This window comes from Pygocentrus nattereri, chromosome 26, assembly GCF_015220715.1.
Source record: "Pygocentrus nattereri isolate fPygNat1 chromosome 26, fPygNat1.pri, whole genome shotgun sequence".
Lineage (NCBI taxonomy): Eukaryota > Metazoa > Chordata > Actinopteri > Characiformes > Serrasalmidae > Pygocentrus > Pygocentrus nattereri.
This window is the reverse complement of record NC_051236.1, coordinates 3,719,692-3,737,483: the sequence shown is the minus strand read 5'-3', so window position 1 is coordinate 3,737,483 and position 17,792 is coordinate 3,719,692. Positions and strand designations below refer to the sequence as shown.

Here is a 17,792-nt window from a genome sequence, read left to right as displayed (position 1 = left end):
AATCCAGGGTTCGATGATCTCAGAAAGATATATAATTGCAATTTAAATTGCAGGTATTTTCTACAAGGTGACGTCCAGGGATAAGTTGCAAGAAACAAGAGAATTTTGGTATTAAAGGGGAATTTCCACATAATTAAATCCTTAAGATGTCAACAAAGTCAGTCAGAGCGATTTGGTGTGAAAAGCTCCGTTCTAGAGAAACTTACCAAGTCAGAACCGTTCACAGTGGTGGTGATAGGAACCGGACGTCCACCTCTAAAAGCTCCCTCATAGAAAAGCATTGCATGAAATGGTTACGAATATGCAGACACTGATGTCTGAATGTTTTGAGAAGGTTTTGGCCTGAAATAATTTTTATATGCATTCCTACATGCAGGGAGTTGTAAGACAAAATAATAACTAGCTGAAAATGTATTATTTTCTATTATTTTGCAATATTTTACCATTTTACTATTAACATTCCACATAAACTCAGAAGACTCGAGTGGGTTCACTGGTGGTTCTGGATGGTAAATGAAACGTCTATATTTGTGTTGTAGTCATGGTGACGCCTGGTTCCCATCACCACCACTGTAAAGACGTCTGAGTCTCTACAATCAAACATTTCACACCAAACCGCTCTTGAGATGTGTAAATACTAAATGAAAACTGGCTTTTGAGTTTGAGGGTCAGCACTTCAGTTTTTAACACCTGTGAAAATTTGTAAACTTTAATTTGAAACTTTTAACCGACCTCACACAAATAGCACATAACCTTTTTTCAGACTTGAGATTTGAATCCTGAGTGTCAGAAAGTTGGGGTTGTGATGTTTGGTTGCTTCTGATTGGTCAAACGCATCTATGGGCAATTTGAGTTATTAAAATACATTAATACTATCGTCTTAATACTCAAAGACAACATTATTGATAAAAGAAGGTAAAACCCGCAGCTTGTTTGATTTGAAAACTGTGCTCTTTTGAATCGTGTATCCTGGACGAGCCCCCGATTCTGTCACTACCCGGTCTAGGGTCAGGCCATAACGGAGGTTTTGTTTGTTATTGTGACATATGCTCATCCCTGAAGCCATCACCCCACCTCAGGTTCGAGCCTTCGTAAACAAACCTGCCATTTTCTGGGTCATAACAGAATTCAATATAAAACAATGAATCCTTCAGCCTTCATAAATGTATGTATGAAGTTTGGTCAAAGTCCTTACAGGGAAGTCTGTACACTTAGTGGCCATCTAGGTATGTCCATTCATGCAAGAGCAGTGGCCACTTGCACTTAAGTTAAATGCTTAAGAGACACATTTAAAACTGTACTTTTACATTTAAAAGTTGCCACCATCAAAAACCTGATTGATAAAACCTCAAATTCTATTTTATAATAATAATAATAATATTTTTTTTTTTTCTATTTAAACATTTTCCCAAAGAGATTTTGGTAACGCTTTACTTTACAGTGCTGTTCATAAGGCTACATGACACCTACATAAGGTTGTCATTACAACTGACATAACCCTACATAACTACTTATAAATGCTTATTACAACACGCATCATCTGTCATAAAGGCTGCTTTAGCTCACTTTTTTATTAAAAATTGGCAAATGACATTTATAGCGAATGATGCTTACTGGAACAAGCATTTAAACACAGTTATGTAGGGTTATGTCAGTTGTCATGTCAAGCTCATGTAGGTGTCATGTTGCCTTATGAACAGCGCCCTACGGTAAAGTGTGAGATTTCATGTAGCTTATTGAAAAAACTTACAGCCAAAATTCATTAAGATGTTCTATGCAATAAGTATCCCAGGCTCCTATTTCTCTGAAAGGTTAAAAGCTAGTGGCTGTTCTTTTCTCTTAGATCTGTGAACAGGATTTAGGTAAAACAAAAGTCAAAATCCACTCAATTCAATTTCAGCATTGTGGTTTATAATGTATCAGCCAGTTGAAACCAACGCAGCTGTACAGTACCAGCTTCATAAAAGAATCATTTTGTAGTTGCATCAGCAATAAAAAGAATTTTAATATTAATGAAAACAGTGTGAGTAAATTTTTGAACAGTGCTGTATGTCAGAACTTCATCCCACAGTCCTTCAGCAAGTCAGGAAAAGCCCACTATTATCAGCTTTACGATAAATGTGAAGGGCCTTAGGCATCGTTATGATTCAGCTACAGTGTACATGAAGAGAAATACATCTAAGTCGTGTGAGTCTGCGACTGCAGCAGCAGGACTCTCTTAATGTTGACTGAAGTGTGACATAAGAGGAATGTGTGGATCTTCTGAAGTCATCTCGCAAAGCATATTGGCACTGATTATATACAGCATCTACACTGTCCAGCTCTGACCTCAGCAATATTTGAAGGTAAATCCGGCATAATAAACCCCTCCAAATCATATTGTGCTCATCTGAAAAGCCCCTGCAGGTAAAATCTAATTTGCAAAAAGAGCCTTCAGGAAAAAACAGTCTTATTAATAAAGACATCAGTCAGCAAAACAGAGCTGTACGATTTTTACATGCCGCAAATTCAAGATAGGAATTTTAGCTAAACTCATATCCCCACTTCCCTTCACTATATTTAATTAGAGACACTTTTTTTTCCCAGACTTAAAAGGAGCCAGAGGCAGAGAGGGAGGGAGAAAGAGAGAGCCTGTCTTCGTTCGTTTCCCCAGAGTCTTCATTTTCTCTTTTTAGAGGGTTGTAATAGCAGCGTGAATGGTGCTGACCACTGACCCAATGGCGTAAATTCTACTTCTATTTATAAAGCTCATGTGATCGGTTTGGGTTTTGGAGCCTGAAGTGTGTTATCCTCTCCACAAGTGACTCCATAGCTCACCAATAAGCTATAAAACGCACAAATGAGCGAATAAATAAATAAATAAATAAATACGTTTCTGCGTTATTGAAGTTCACACTCTTCAAATTAATTTTTTTTTCTCTTCATTTTAGCTTCCTATCTTACAGCTCAATCTCCTCATTTACATTCAAAACAATTCCCCCAGTGGCAGCCGACCCTCTTTCTCTGAGCCGTCCTCTTGGATCCTGTTATTTACTCTAGCAACTCCCATCCTATTAAATAAATCGCTCAACTCCATTACTTGTATCTTAATGGAAAAAATAATACATATATGATTAATGTTTGCCAATGGCGAGCGCTTTATTCCGGCGCGTTCTGGGCTCGGCTGTGCCTTTTTGTACAGCAACCTGCCCTAAATACATATGAATAAGGAGACAGGCTTCACAAAGAGTGGCTGGCATGCATGCATCAAAAAAAAAAAAAAGAAAAAAAAAAGTTCTTAATAAGATACTTTACCTGCGAGGCACCCCATGAATGACTGCAGCACCAGCAGTTTCCATAGCAACTTCATCTTCGGGTTCCGACGGGTCAAAGTCGACTCACATCCGATCACGTATGTATGGAATCCTTCCTGAACCGGCTTTGCGCTTCACTCTGCCCAAAACAAAATGGAAATGGAGATTTTAATGCATTCGCAGGAATCTCCTGCTCTGAATGGCTGCTTGAGTTACAGCGTGTGGGGAACTTTGAGCTCCGTCTCAGATTGATTTCCTGGTCCACTGGTCGTAGATCTGTGACTCAACCCGGACGAGAGGATTTGTGACAAACCAGCCCAAATTCCAGTGCTCAGTTTCAGAAAGGAGGTAAACAATCCTGCTAAAGGCTTTAAAGAGCACCATAATTCAATCACTGAGATGTAAACAGTCGTTCAGAGCATTCTGATGCCAAATGCTTCATAGAGAAACGAACAGGCTCGGAATTCTTTACAGCGGTGGCGATAGGGGTCACCAGGGGTCACCATGGCTACAACACAAATGTAGGCATTTTATTTGCCATCTAAAACCAGCAAAGAACCCACAGGTGTCTTCTGAGCTTTAATATGAACTGGTGGTGATGGGAAAATAGTGGAGAATCTGAACACATAAGTTTTATTTGGGGACTATTTTGCCTCACAACACCCTGCATGTAGACTTCCACTATGAATGAGGTGTGTTAGGCCAAATCTTTCTCTCAAACCCATCATATAAATCAACGTCTCAGACATCAGGCAATGAATTCATTACCCTTTCATGTAGGAACTTTCTGTGAGGGAGCTTGTAGAGGTGGACGTCTGGTTCCTATCACCACCACTGTGAACAATCCTGACTCGGCGGGTTTCTCTTGAACAGAGCATTCCACACCAAACGGAGTGGCTGTCTGAATTACATTCCTTATGAGTGTTATTAACATGTTTAACCTTTTAAGGCCGACACAAAAATGTGGCAATTTCTTCTCTATTGGTTTATTAAATTTTAAATTTGTCTCACAAACTACCTTATTGAACAAGCAAACACATGAATAGGAATAAAAGTCACTCTGATTAAACAAAACAAGCACCTCTTACTGAATAGGCTAGTAATAATCCAGTAATAGGCGTAATAAAATAGCCGTGTGCATATTTTATACAGTGATTGGAAACATGGTAGGTAACAGAGACCACTTTAAAACGATGGTTCTTCATGGGTTCTTTAATAAAGAAAATAGTATATAGAGCCATGAACACTCTTTGCATCATTAAAAGGGTTCTTTGCACTGTGAAATGGTTCTTCAGATTGATGGAGAATGTGTTGCATATGATTCTATGTAGAACCTTTCTGTCAAGCTTGCAATAATAGAAGAACCCTTTTTGGTGCTACACAGAACCCTTTTGAAAAGGGCTCAATCTGAAGAACACCTTCACCGTGCAAAGAACCCTTTAATCATTAATCATTTTAATCATCTTTCTGCAGAGTTCATCACTACAGACCTCCGAACTTCATGTGGCCTTCAGATCAGCTCAAGAACAGCGTAGAGAGCTTCATGGAATGGGTTTCCATGGCCGAGCAGCTGCATCCAAGCCTTGCATCACCAAGCGCAATGCAAAGCGTGGAATGCAGTGGTGTAAAGCGCCGCCACTGGACTCTAGAGCAGTGGAGACGTGTTCTCTGGAGTGACCAATCACGCTTCTCCGTCTGGAAATCTGATGGACGAGTCTGGGTTTGGCGGTTGCCAGGAGACGGTACTTGTCTGACTGCATTGTGCCGAGTGTAAAGTTTGGTGGAGGGGGGATCATAGTGTGGGGTTGTTTTTCAGGAGTTGGGCTCGGCTCCTTAGTTCCAGTGAAAGGAACTCAAAGCTTCAGCACCAAGAGATTTTGGACAATTTCATGTTCCCAACTTTGTGGGAACAGTTTGGGGACGGCCCCTTCCTGCTCCAACATGACTGCACACCAGTGCACAAAGCAGGTCCATAAAGACACGGATGAGCCAGTTTGGTGTGGAAGCGTTGAAGCTGTTATAGCTGCAAAGGGTGGGCCGACATCATATTAGACCCTATGGATTAAGAATGAGATCTCACTCAATTTTATATGCGTGTGAAGCCAGACGAGCGAATACTTTTGGCAATATAGTGAATGTTTTGCATTCTTTAAAAGACTTTCTAGTTAATCTTTTTTTCCAGTAACGTACTGTGAAAACTTTACTCTGAATAGTCTCTGCATGGTTGGACAACACCTCAACAAATAGGAACACCATTCTAGACATGCAGGACTTAAACAGGGTTCCTGGCTTAGTCCCAGCTTCACAAAACACAACAAACGCAGCTGTGGTTAACCTCGATTAGCAACTTTCTCCACTAATCCTGGTTTAGATACTGAGGCTGGGGTTAATCTTTATGCACACACACATAAAGACCTAATGTTTATAACATGAGGGGGAGTCGAGCAGCTTACTGTGCAAAGAAGGGAAAAAAATACTGCGTAACAATTTATAAAGCATTTATAACAGTAAATGCCATCACTTCATATTCTTCATATCTGTATAGTACGACTTGTTTGCTTCACTGAAGAGTGATACTTTAACATAATTGACAAAAAAAGTCACCTTCCCTGGACCCTGACTGCTCAGAAGCTCTGCCTTAATTGGTCCAAGAGCTCCTTATGATCTGAAATCCCACAGATAACCTGGCCTGGAGCAGGTTAGGCCTGCAGTATAAGAACACTAAGGTGATGTAGCCCAGTGAGTTTAACCTGAAGCTTAAAGCTAGCTGGATAAACAAGATGGAAAGCAAACACTGTTAAAGCACCAAAACATACTGTTCTCGCCCCAGTATGAGTTGCAAAAACAGCTCGTGGTAAATGCAGTTTTTGTGATGTCACTATCTAAGCCCAGCCCACTAATTCAGCCCAATCTAATCATGATGTACTTAAAAAAGAGTGTGAAAGACTAAAGAGACTGATTTTTAAACAATAGCCCCAATACAGGCCAGACATTCAGAACAACATTTACATACATCGGTATTAAAGCTACAGTAATAAAAAGAGTCTGTTTAATTCTAAGAGATATAAGGGAGGTTGGAAAATGGAAAACAGTCATGTAAAAATGAATGATGGTACATAAAACCACACAAAGGTCATAAGTGGACCTCGGGGGAAAAAGTCAAGTACAAGACAAATGTAGACTCTGGGCCTTTAAAGGTAGAATAATCTAATAACCACAGACACAGATCCATTAACCAAAACCAAGCCCCTCGGTTTCAGCACTGCATCATCTCCTGCAGCCTCTGTGTGCTCGGTAGAGGTGGGAGATGGTCTGCAGATGCTTGTTGTGAGCTGAGAGGAGGGGAAGCAAACTGTGTTTTTCTCTGCAGAGGAGCTCCCAGGGGCATCGGCATGGAATCAGTGCCCAAACTCGAAGGCTCACACACTGTGTGTCAGACGGAGAGAAATTCTCCAAGAGCTGTGGCCCTTTGACACAGCAAAAGCACAAAGTACACTGGATGGAGGTGGGAGGAAATCAATGGCATGTGCTTTGTGGTCCCAGAGTCCCCTGCAAGTGCTTTGAGAAGATCAGCTCTCTCAGACTGGAAGCACTTTTAAGTAATATTTTACCTTTGCCCCTCGGTTTTAACAGGACTAAATGCTGGCATCTGCCGTGTGCCAGAATTCATGTGTCACTTCTCTGAGAAGAAGTGTGAAACTCAAGTGGAAAAAGGTGCATTATTTGATCAAGGCTATATTAGAACCACTTTTGGTTCCCTAAAGAACCAGTTTTGAAAAGGACATGTACAGATGTGAAGTTTAAGAACCTTTGCATGCCATAAACGTTTCTTAACTCATCTACATGTTCTTTCTGCGACCTTTCGCAGTTTAAACAAGGTCTTATTTACAAAAATAGTTCTCTAAAGAAACATCCATGGAAAGGTTCCCTTGGGCACCAAATGTGGTTATTTTACGGCAAAGAACCAATTTTCACACCTTTATTTTTAAACAAACTAAATCATGGAAAAAACCCTACAATTTCGAAATGAAAGAGGTCGATGAAATATGAGAATATAAAGCTTCAAAACGTCTAACTAACTTGCCAGTCCAGTTTATTCATGTAAAATAAAGTGCAAATACAGCCAGATTTTTTAATTTGTGACCGCACATTTACATATATCCATACATATATCCTTTCACTAATGTCTGTAGAAGCAGTCTGCAGGCCTAGGGGCTCGGCTTTATACACCTGTGGCCATGGAAGTGACTGGAACACCTGAATTCAATGATTTGGATGGGTGAGTGAAAAGTTGGCAATATAGTGCATCTTATAGTTTTAGGTAGCAGGTAATGCAACAAAAGCAGACTTTAATTCTAAGGGATAAAGAGAGGCTAGAAAATGCACATGTAAAAATGAGATGACTGCTTTTGTTACATAAAGAAACTTAAAGAAAGTACTTCAGGCTGAAGCCCAGCTGCAGTGCTCTGTGTTGCTCTGATAGAATAGATAAATCAACAAGCAGCAAACTAACAAAAGCGGCAGCTTGGTGGAGCCTCGGTCCCCCCGGCATCCTCTACTGTAACAAGAACCCACCAGCTGAATGAACAAGAAATATTAATTGTACCCTTTAAAAAATTATGGTTCTTCAAGGGTTCTTTACTAATGAAAATAGTTCTAAATAGAACCATGAAGAATCAAAAACCCTTTGCATGATTAATGGGTTCTTTACATGGTGAATTGGTTTTTCACATTGATGCAGAATGTGTTGTAGATGGTTCTATATTGAACCTTTTTGAGAAGGGTTCTTCTATAGTTACAAGCTCATATCATAACAATAACAGAACCATTTTTGGCACAATTGAGAACCTTTTTCCAAAAGATTTGATATGGAACCATCTACAGCACACTCTCCATCAATCTGAAGAACCAATTTAACATGCAAAGAACACATTAGTCTCTGTTGTTTTTTAGAAAAGGCGGTGTAGGAAATCATTTGTCCACGTAAGTATGCTTTGAGAGTCTCCCAAAGAAGCGAAGGCGAGGTTGTACTTTTCTTATTGTTGAGTAAAAATTCATCAATGGTGGAAAAGATGAATGTATTAAAAGTCTAATCTGATAGGAGTAAGGAATCGAATTTCCAAGCTGGCAAAACAGTTGGGCGGCAGGAAAACTTTAAATTTAGAGTGAGTGGAGAATGGTCTGAGATTACGATGGGGTGATATTCTGTGGAGTCTATTTGTGGAGTAAAAAAAGTTATCAATAAAAAAATAATCAATACGTGAATAGGTCTGGTGCGGGTGTGAGTAAAAGGAAAATTGTTTGATTTTTGGATTGAGATATCGCCAGGGATCTAAAACGTTATTTTTTGTAATGAAGTCTGAGATTGACCTTGAGGATAGAGACTGGGAGAGGACTCTGGGATTAGAATGATCCAAGATAGGGTCCATAATACAGTCCCCACCCATAATCCAATAGTAGATGTTAATGGAAGGGATAGAGCTAAACAGACCATTCATAAAGCTTGGGTCGTCAAAGTTGGGGGCATAAATATTTACTAAAAGCACAGGAGTGTTGTATAACGAACCCAGGACAATCACATATCTACCGTTAGCATCCGAAATAGTTTTCAATACTAAGTTGGATCCCGTTTGTAATGAGTATTGCGACCCCTCTAGACCTAGAATTATATTTGGAATGAAAAACCTCTGAAAGCCAGGGAAAGTTTAATTTAGGATGGTCAGAGTTATCCATGTGTGTTTCTTGTAAAAAAAACGATGTCCGCATTTAAACGTTTCAGATGAGTGGAAACTTTTACACGTTTAACTGGCTTATTCAACCCTCTAACGGTCCAACTCAGAAATCTGACAGAGGTACCGTTTTCATTCATTTTGCGTATCATTTAACTAAAAACAGATAGAAAATAAACGTTTGAATAGAATAAAACCGGCCGGCTGGGGAAAGGGAAAGGACACACGTCAGCACGTCACTGCGAGCGACAGAGAGCACCACAGCTTAGAACTTCAGATTGAACAGCGTTCAACTTTCACTTCAATAATGAACACTTTCAGACCGATAACCCCTCACGCCTTTTCCCTCTTTTAGTTTTCTCCCCCTGTCTTTCTATTTCTTCTCCTACACAGGTTCTCCTCAGCCCTTTCAACATGGCGTCTTCCCAGGACCGAGCTCTCCAGGCCCTGAGCTATGAGTTGGCCCGGCTGGACCGGCAGATCACCGCCCTCCTGAAGAGGCAGGACGAGCTCCTTCAGCGGAAGTCGCAGCTCGAAGCCTCCCGGGAAGTTTCCCCCTCTGTGGTCGCGCCAGCTTCGACTCTTCGAACACCGGGAGACGCCGTTCTCATGCCAGCCCCAGCCCCACCTGGTCCCTGGGAACGCCAGCGCCGCAGACGGCCTTCCAGACCTTCACCGCCACCCCAGCCGGTCTTCACCTCCTGCAACCGATTCGCCGCCCTCAGCTCACCGCCTACGCCTTCACCTACGCCTCGGGCCCCGTCGCCCACCCCAGCGCCTCGGCGCTCTGCACAGGACTCGGTTTATGTTATTGGTAGTTCTATTGTCTGCCATGTTAGAGTCAGAGGTGTAAACAGCCGCGCCACCGCCTCCTGTTTTCCAGGTGCACGGGTTTTAGACATCACCAAGCCCCTCCCCTCAGCCCTCCGCAGACGCGACGCCTTCGGGACCGTGGTTATCCACGTCGGGACCAACGACATCTCCGACCGGCGCAGCGAGGTCCTGAAGGAGCACTACCAGACGCTACTGGACACCGCCAGGAAGAAGACGGACGCAAGGATCGTCATCTCCGGCCCTCTTCCCACCTACCGGCGGGGATCCGAGCGGTTCAGCAGGCTCTTCGCGCTGCAGTCCTGGCTCCGCGGCTGTTGCGCCTGCAACGGTTTGGGCTACGTGGACAACTGGTCTTCGTTTTGGGAGCAGCCAGCGCTCTACCGGAGGGATGGGCTTCACCCTAGTCCTCTGGGATCGGTCGTTCTCTCACGGAACATCGGGCCATCCGCTGACTTCAAAGCGGCCACGTAAGTAGCGGCAAAAATAGAAACGTTACTGCTCACCATGCTAGTGTTACTGCTAGAAATAAGCCGATTGCTAGCACTTCTACAAATGCTTATTGTGTAAATACAATTGAGACTGTGTCTGTTCCCCGAATAAAACAACACATCAAAAAGCCTCGAAATGTTTGCCTTAGTAACCTCATTCATATCAGACCAGTTACACCAGTTTACAACGACCACACCTCTGGTCTAAAACTAGGACTGCTTAACATTAGATCCCTGGCATCTAAAGCCATTATTGTAAATGAAATTATTACAGATCATGATTTTGATGCTCTGTCCCTGACAGAAACATGGATTAGAGCCGATGAGTACCTTAGTCTAAATGAAGCCACTCCCGCAGGCTACAGCTATGCACACAGCCCTCGTTTAAGCGGTCGGGGTGGAGGTATAGCAACCATCCATACTAAAGCTTTAGGCGTGAACCAGAAAGCAGGACCTACATTTTCTTCTTTTGAAGTTCTTGTACTTAATATACTTGAGCAAGGAACAAATAAACATTCATTTCTATTAATCACAATTTACAGGCCACCCGGTCCGTATTCTCAGTTCTTACAAGAATTCTTTTCTATTTTCTATTCTTTTCTATTAGTTTCTATCAAGCCTAATAACGCTTTCAAGTAAAATATTAATTGTCAGAGATTTTAATATCCACATCGACAACCCTCACGACACATTAAGTAAGGCATTCATATCTATCATAGACTCCATGGGATTCACCCAAATTATAAAAGGGCCCACACACCACCTCAACCACACTCTAGACTTAATACTGACCTTTGGTGTAGACATAGATAACTTAGCCATTCTCCCCCAGAGCCCAGCCGTCTCAGACCATGACTTAATCTCATACGAAATCCTGTTTAGTGGTAATGTGCGCTCATCACCATGCTATCAGGTTAAGAGGACTATAACTTCCTCCACAGCTGGCAGCTTCATCAGAAACCTTCCTCAGTTATCAGGTTCTGTCAGCTGCCCATCTAACCCTACTGAATTAGATACTATGACCAAATTCCTAGAGGATACTCTTCGATCTACGTTAGACAGTGTAGCTCCATTAAAAAGCAAAATAGTACGGCAGAAAAAACTCGCCCCGTGGTATAATGATCACACTCGAACTCTAAAACAGACGGCCAGGCAACTAGAGCGAAAATGGCGTCTGACTAAATTAGAAGTGTTCCAGTCTGCCTGGAAGGAGAGCCTTATAGACTATAGAAGAGCTCTTACTGCAGCACGTTCAGCCTGTCTCTCCTCTCTCATAGAAAACAATAAGAACAATCCTAGACTACTATTTAGCACAATTTCTAAACTAACAGGGAACCCCAGATGCCATCAGCCTATAGCAGCAATGATTTTATGAATTTCTTTAGTGATAAAATCGAAAAAATTAGACAGAAAATTCTGAACACACAGTTAAACTCCACAAACCTGCTGGCTTATAATTCCAGTCTAGACCCTGAGAATATTAGAGTCACTGCAGATAGGCTGGAATCGTTTACATTACTCCAAGAAAATGAACTAGTCAAAATAGTCTCTTCTGCAAAACCATCGACCTGTATTCTGGACCCAATTCCTACAGGTCTACTCAAGGAAATCTTACCAGAAATAACTAAGCCCATTCTGTCAATAATAAACTCCTCTCTTAGCCTCGGATATATCCCAAAAACTTTTAAACTTGCAGTAATTAGACCGCTGATTAAGAAAGCTAACCTCGATCCCTGTGAACTATCAAATTATAGACCCATCTCAAATCTCCCCTTTATATCGAAGATCCTGGAAAAAGTGGTAACCAAACAATTAAGCTCTTATTTGCATAAGAATAATCTACATGAAAAATTTCAGTCTGGTTTTAGGCCACATCACAGTACAGAAACAGCACTAGTAAAAATTATAAATGATCTTCTATTATTCACGGACCAAGGAAATGTGTCGTTGTTAGTCCTCCTTGACCTTAGTGCAGCATTTGACACAATAGACCACTCTATCCTACTAGATAGACTAAAAAACCTTGAAGGGGTAACAGGAACAGCTCTTACCTCACTGATCGATATGTTTGTTAATGTAAAGGGTGAATCATCTGTTCGTGCAAAAGTAATGTATGGTGTTCCACAAGGCTCTGTTTTAGGGCCTATATTATTCACAATATATATGCTACCATTAGGCACCATTATCAGTAAACACGGCATAAATTTCCACTGCTATGCCGATGACACCCAGTTTTATATATCAAGCAAACCGGATGATAAAATTAAACTTAGCAAGATTGAGGACTGTGTAAAAGACATAAAAGATTGGATGTCAAGAAATTTTCTGCTACTTAACTCAGATAAAACAGAGGTCCTGCTTCTGGGTTCAAAATTAGCCAGAAACAAACTGTCTAACTTAACACTTAACAATCTCTCAGTTTCATCAAGCCTATCTGTTAAAAATCTTGGTGTCATGATAGACGCTGATCTGTCCTTCGACACACATAACTAATATTACTAGAACAGCCGTCCTGCATCTCCTCAATATCGCTAAATTAAGAAATGCGTTATCCCTACAGGATGCAGAAAAGCTAGTTCATGCATTTATCACTTCAAGGCTAGATTATTGTAATGCCCTGCTGTCTGGATGTCCCAGCAAAAGCCTTAACAAGCTTCAGCTAGTCCAGAACGCTGCAGCCAGAGTCTCACAAGAACCAGAAAGTTCGACCAAATTAGTCCAGTTTTATCAAACCTGCACTGGTTACCAGTCAAATTTCGCATTGATTATAAAATCCTATTACTGACCTATAAAGCTCTAAACGGACTCGCCCCTCAGTACCGGAGTGACCTTCTCTCCCACTATGAACCATCACGCCTACTTAGATCACAAGGTGCTGCTCACTACTGGTACCTAGAACTAATAAAGCTCCATCAGGGGGGAGAGCTTCTCATACAAAGCCCCCCAGCTCTGGAATAATCTTCCTATTAATGTTCGGGACACAGCCTCAGTCTTTAAGTCTAGGCTAAAAACTTATTTGTACAGTCAAGCATTTGGTGATTAGTCTCCCTGTCAGGTCTAGACCGGCTGGAGTCTCTGCTGCTCTGTTTTACTGTAATCTGTGGTCAGCCACTCTTTACAGAACTGACTCTGTTTTTTCTTTCCTTTCTCTGCCGAGTTGATCAGCTGCCCATCCTGTGCGTCTGATGCTGCTGCCTCTTCTGCCTTGATTGGTGCTGCTGCTCTCCAGCCTTCTAGACCGGTTTGACCACCACTGAGCTTCTTGCTGTACAGCGCTGTGCAGTCCTCACCCTCAGATCTTCTCTTTCTTTTCCCACTTTACTATAAAACTTCATACTAATAATGTTTGCTATCCGGTGTCGACCAGAGGAGGATGGGTTCCCCTTCTGAGTCTTGGTTCCTCTCAATGTTTCTTCCTCTTTTAGGGAGTTTTTCCTTGCCACCGCTCATGGGGGCTTGGATTTTCTTCTCTTTTCTCTTCTCTCTGTAATACTGATTGTTTTGTAAAGCTGCTTTGTGACAACACCCGTTGTAAAAAGCACTATATAAATACATTTTGCTTGCTTGCTACATAACACGACCAACACACAGACACACACACAAACACAGAGAAAAAATCCGCCCACAAACAGAACCCACCCAATGTCCTCGAGCCAAACAAAACAGAGGACCAGGAGCCAACCCTGACCAAGCCACGCCCCCGACTGCGAGACATGGTATGGAACAACAGGCAGGATCCACGGAGCTGTAGGAACAGTTACTGCACCCAGTATAAAATAACGAACAGACGAATAGAATAGAATAGAATAGAATTAAACTGAAACCACAAATATTGAAGATGAATTCTGGCTAAACACCAGCAAAACCATAAACAAGACTGAGACATGGAAAGTCACCAAAACAGGATGTTACACTAATGCCACATAAACTTTACTTCTTTAGTTTGGAGATGAACTTCATGGCCTCGTCAGGAGAAGTGAAGTCGCGATGCCTCCCATCGCTTGTTCTCCGGAGACGTGCAGGATAAAACAGGCCGTCCGAACTCCCTCGATGCCCCGAAGCTGTTTACGAGCCCTCGCAGTTTTTTATGTAAAATCCGGAAAAACAGAGAATTCAATGTTATTGGCTGCAGCTCGCTGTTGACGCCTCCTGGCTTTCGAAAGGATGTCTGCACAGTCTGCGTAGTTGTGAAGCCTCGCGATGATGGGCCGCGGCACTCCACCAGGTTTCGATTTGGGTGCCAGAGAACGGTGGGCTCTTTCCACCAGAGGAGTTTTTTCCAAGTTAAACGCTTCCATAAGAAGCTTAGAAACTGCCGCGTTGGTCAGTGAAAAAGAGCCGTCCTCCGGGATCCCCATAATCCGAAGGTTTTGGCGGCGGGACCACATCCTTGGTCAGGGTCTCGACTGTAGCCCAAAGCGCAGACGTTTCGTCGGTGCATGCGGACAGAGCATGCTCAATGCCCGACACTGCATTTTTAATGCCGCCGAATTCTGTTTTTAATGCTGCATTATTTCAGCTTTCATAACCGTAAAGCTCAGATCTGAGCTTAGAGTGGTGGTCATCTAGAATTGTCTGCATTTCGGTGATGACAGCCCGAATCAGCTCGGATTTCAGAGCTGAAATGTCCACAGAGGCAGTACCTGCCGAAGCAGACGCATAGGTGATGCAGCACGTGCTGGAGACGATGCACATTAATCATGCAAGAGGTTCTTTGAGTGTTTGTGGTTCCATATAGAACCATGTTCTTTACTGAAGTACCCTTGAAGAAACATCTTTTCAAGTGTGCATAAATAACATATCATGGTGCATATCATGGTGCATACACTCACTGGTCGGAACATGCTCAGGTTCTGTGTTCACAGGATGAAAATAATGTCATTGGGTTCCTGAAAGTAATAAAAATGTTTTACTTTAACTTCACAAAACTACATGAAACAATGCAGTTTGACAGCTCGAGAGTAAATAGTCACACCAACCACGTTTGGTTCTACAAGGAAGATTTAACAAGTGATCTGGCTTTGGCCTCCAGGCTGTATATTTGTTTGGTTTCTAGACGTTTTTAATTTGGTATGAGGAGGTCATACCAGTACAGTATCTAGAGCGGCATGCTTCCTCGACCAGCGGACATCCTTGAATACTAGAGGCCCGAGTCCCAGTAGGTAAGCACGTAGCGCCCCAGGCTAGTGCGCACTGCCGTCGGCAAGCGTTAACGAGGTGTGAATGAATCATGAACGAGGGAAAACATACCATCTACTTATATCCACTGCATTTAACCGCGCTGTCCAAGCGTGGCTGACCCCACGCTGACGGTTTCAAAGATACCTTTGACAAATCAAAGTGTAGGAGGCGACCATCAAGTGCTAGTTATTCATTTCTTGGTGAGACTTTATTTTGAGTCGTCTTTTCTAGATGAAACAAAAACAGTGGACTCTCAATAACATGACAAAACATATGCAGGTTAGGATTAGGGTTTTGGTTGAGGTTAAATTTAGGGTTAGGATTAGGGCCAGGGTGAGGGTTAGGAATAGGTTATGGGTTGAGGTTGAGGTTAAGGTTAGGACTAGGGCCAGGGTGAGGGTTAGGAATAGGTTATGGGTTGAGTTTAAGGTTAGGACTAGGGACAGGGTGAGGGTTAGGATTAGGATATGGGTTGAGGTTAAATTTAGGGTTAGGATTAGGGCCAGGGTGAGGGTTAGGACTAGGTTATGGGTTGAGGTGAAGGTTACGGTTAGGATTTGGGACAGGGTGAGGGTTAGGATTATGTTATGGGTTGAGGTGAAGGTTAAGGTTAGAATTAGGGCCAGGGTGAGGGTTAGGATTAGATTATGGGTTGAGGTTAAGGTTAAGGTTAGGACTAGGGCCAGGGTGAGGGTTAGGAATAGGTTATGGGTTGAGTTTAAGGTTAGGACTAGGGCCAGGGTGAGGGTTAGGATTATGTTATGGGTTGAGGTGAAGGTTAAGGTTAGAATTAGGGCCAGGGTGAGGGTTAGGATTAGATTATGGGTTGAGGTTAAGGTTAAGGTTAGGACTAGGGCCAGGGTGAGGGTTAGGATTATGTTATGGGTTGAGGTGAAGGTTAAGGTTAGAATTAGGGCCAGGGTGAGGGTTAGGATTAGATTATGGGTTGAGGTTAAGGTTAAGGTTAGGACTAGGGCCAGGGTGAGGGTTAGGAATAGGTTATGGGTTGAGTTTAAGGTTAGGACTAGGGCCAGGGTGAGGGTTAGGATTATGTTATGGGTTGAGGTGAAGGTTAAGGTTAGAATTAGGGCCAGGGTGAGGGTTAGGATTAGATTATGGGTTGAGGTTAAGGTTAAGGTTAGGACTAGGGCCAGGGTGAGGGTTAGGATTATGTTATGGGTTGAGGTGAAGGTTAAGGTTAGAATTAGGGCCAGGGTGAGGGTTAGGATTAGATTATGGGTTGAGGTTAAGGTTAAGGTTAGGACTAGGGCCAGGGTGAGGGTTAGGATTATGTTATGGGTTGAGGTTAAGGTTAAGGTTAGAATTAGGGCCAGGGTGAGGGTTAGGATTAGTTTATTGGTTGAGGTTAAGGTTAGGACTAGGGACAGGGTGAAGGTTAGGATTATGTTATGGGTTGAGGTTAAGGTTAGGAATAGGGACAGGGTGAAGGTTAGGATTATGTTATGGGTTGAGGTGAAGGTTAAGGTTAGAATTAGGGCCAGGGTGAGGGTTAGGATTAGATTATGGGTTGAGGTTAAGGTTAAGGTTAGGACTAGGGCCAGGGTGAGGGTTAGGATTATGTTATGGGTTGAGGTGAAGGTTAAGGTTAGAATTAGGGCCAGGGTGAGGGTTAGGATTAGATTATGGGTTGAGGTTAAGGTTAAGGTTAGGACTAGGGCCAGGGTGAGGGTTAGGATTATGTTATGGGTTGAGGTGAAGGTTAAGGTTAGAATTAGGGCCAGGGTGAGGGTTAGGATTAGATTATGGGTTGAGGTTAAGGTTAAGGTTAGGACTAGGGCCAGGGTGAGGGTTAGGATTATGTTATGGGTTGAGGTTAAGGTTAGGATTTGGGACAGGGTGAGGGTTAGGATTAGTTTATTGGTTGAGGTTAAGGTTAGGACTAGGGACAGGGTGAAGGTTAGGATTATGTTATGGGTTGAGGTTAAGGTTAGGACTAGGGACAGGGTGAAGGTTAGGATTATGTTATGGGTTGAGGTTAAGGTTAAAGCTAGGGCTGGGGACAGATTGAGGGTTAGGATTAGGTTTTAAATTGAGGTTCAGGTTAGGATTACAGCAAGGGTGAGGGTTAGGATTAGGTTATGAGTTGAGGTTAAGGTTAGGGTTAGGATTAAGGACAGGATGAGGGTTAGGATTAGGTTTTGGGTTGAGGTTAAGGTTAGGATTAGGGCCAGGGTTAGGGACAGGTTTTGGGTACGATTGGTAAGATTAGGTTTTGTGTAATGGAAGTAACATATTAACGAAAGAAA

The 17,792-nt window shown here is 42.5% G+C and overlaps 1 protein-coding gene across 3 annotated transcripts in view; it reads right to left on the bottom strand.

Annotated features, from left to right (window-relative positions):
- The window catches only part of cntn4 (contactin 4), a 344,140-nt gene that overhangs the window by 275,076 nt on the left and 51,272 nt on the right, over positions 1 to 17,792 (bottom strand). For all 3 annotated transcript variants that reach the window (XM_037535160.1, XM_017711697.2, XM_017711698.2), the window contains exon 2: positions 3,295 to 3,432. In XM_037535160.1, coding sequence (XP_037391057.1) covers positions 3,295 to 3,349 — 55 coding nt within the window. In that variant the 5' untranslated portion in view covers positions 3,350 to 3,432. The remainder of the gene's footprint in view (positions 1 to 3,294; positions 3,433 to 17,792) is intronic.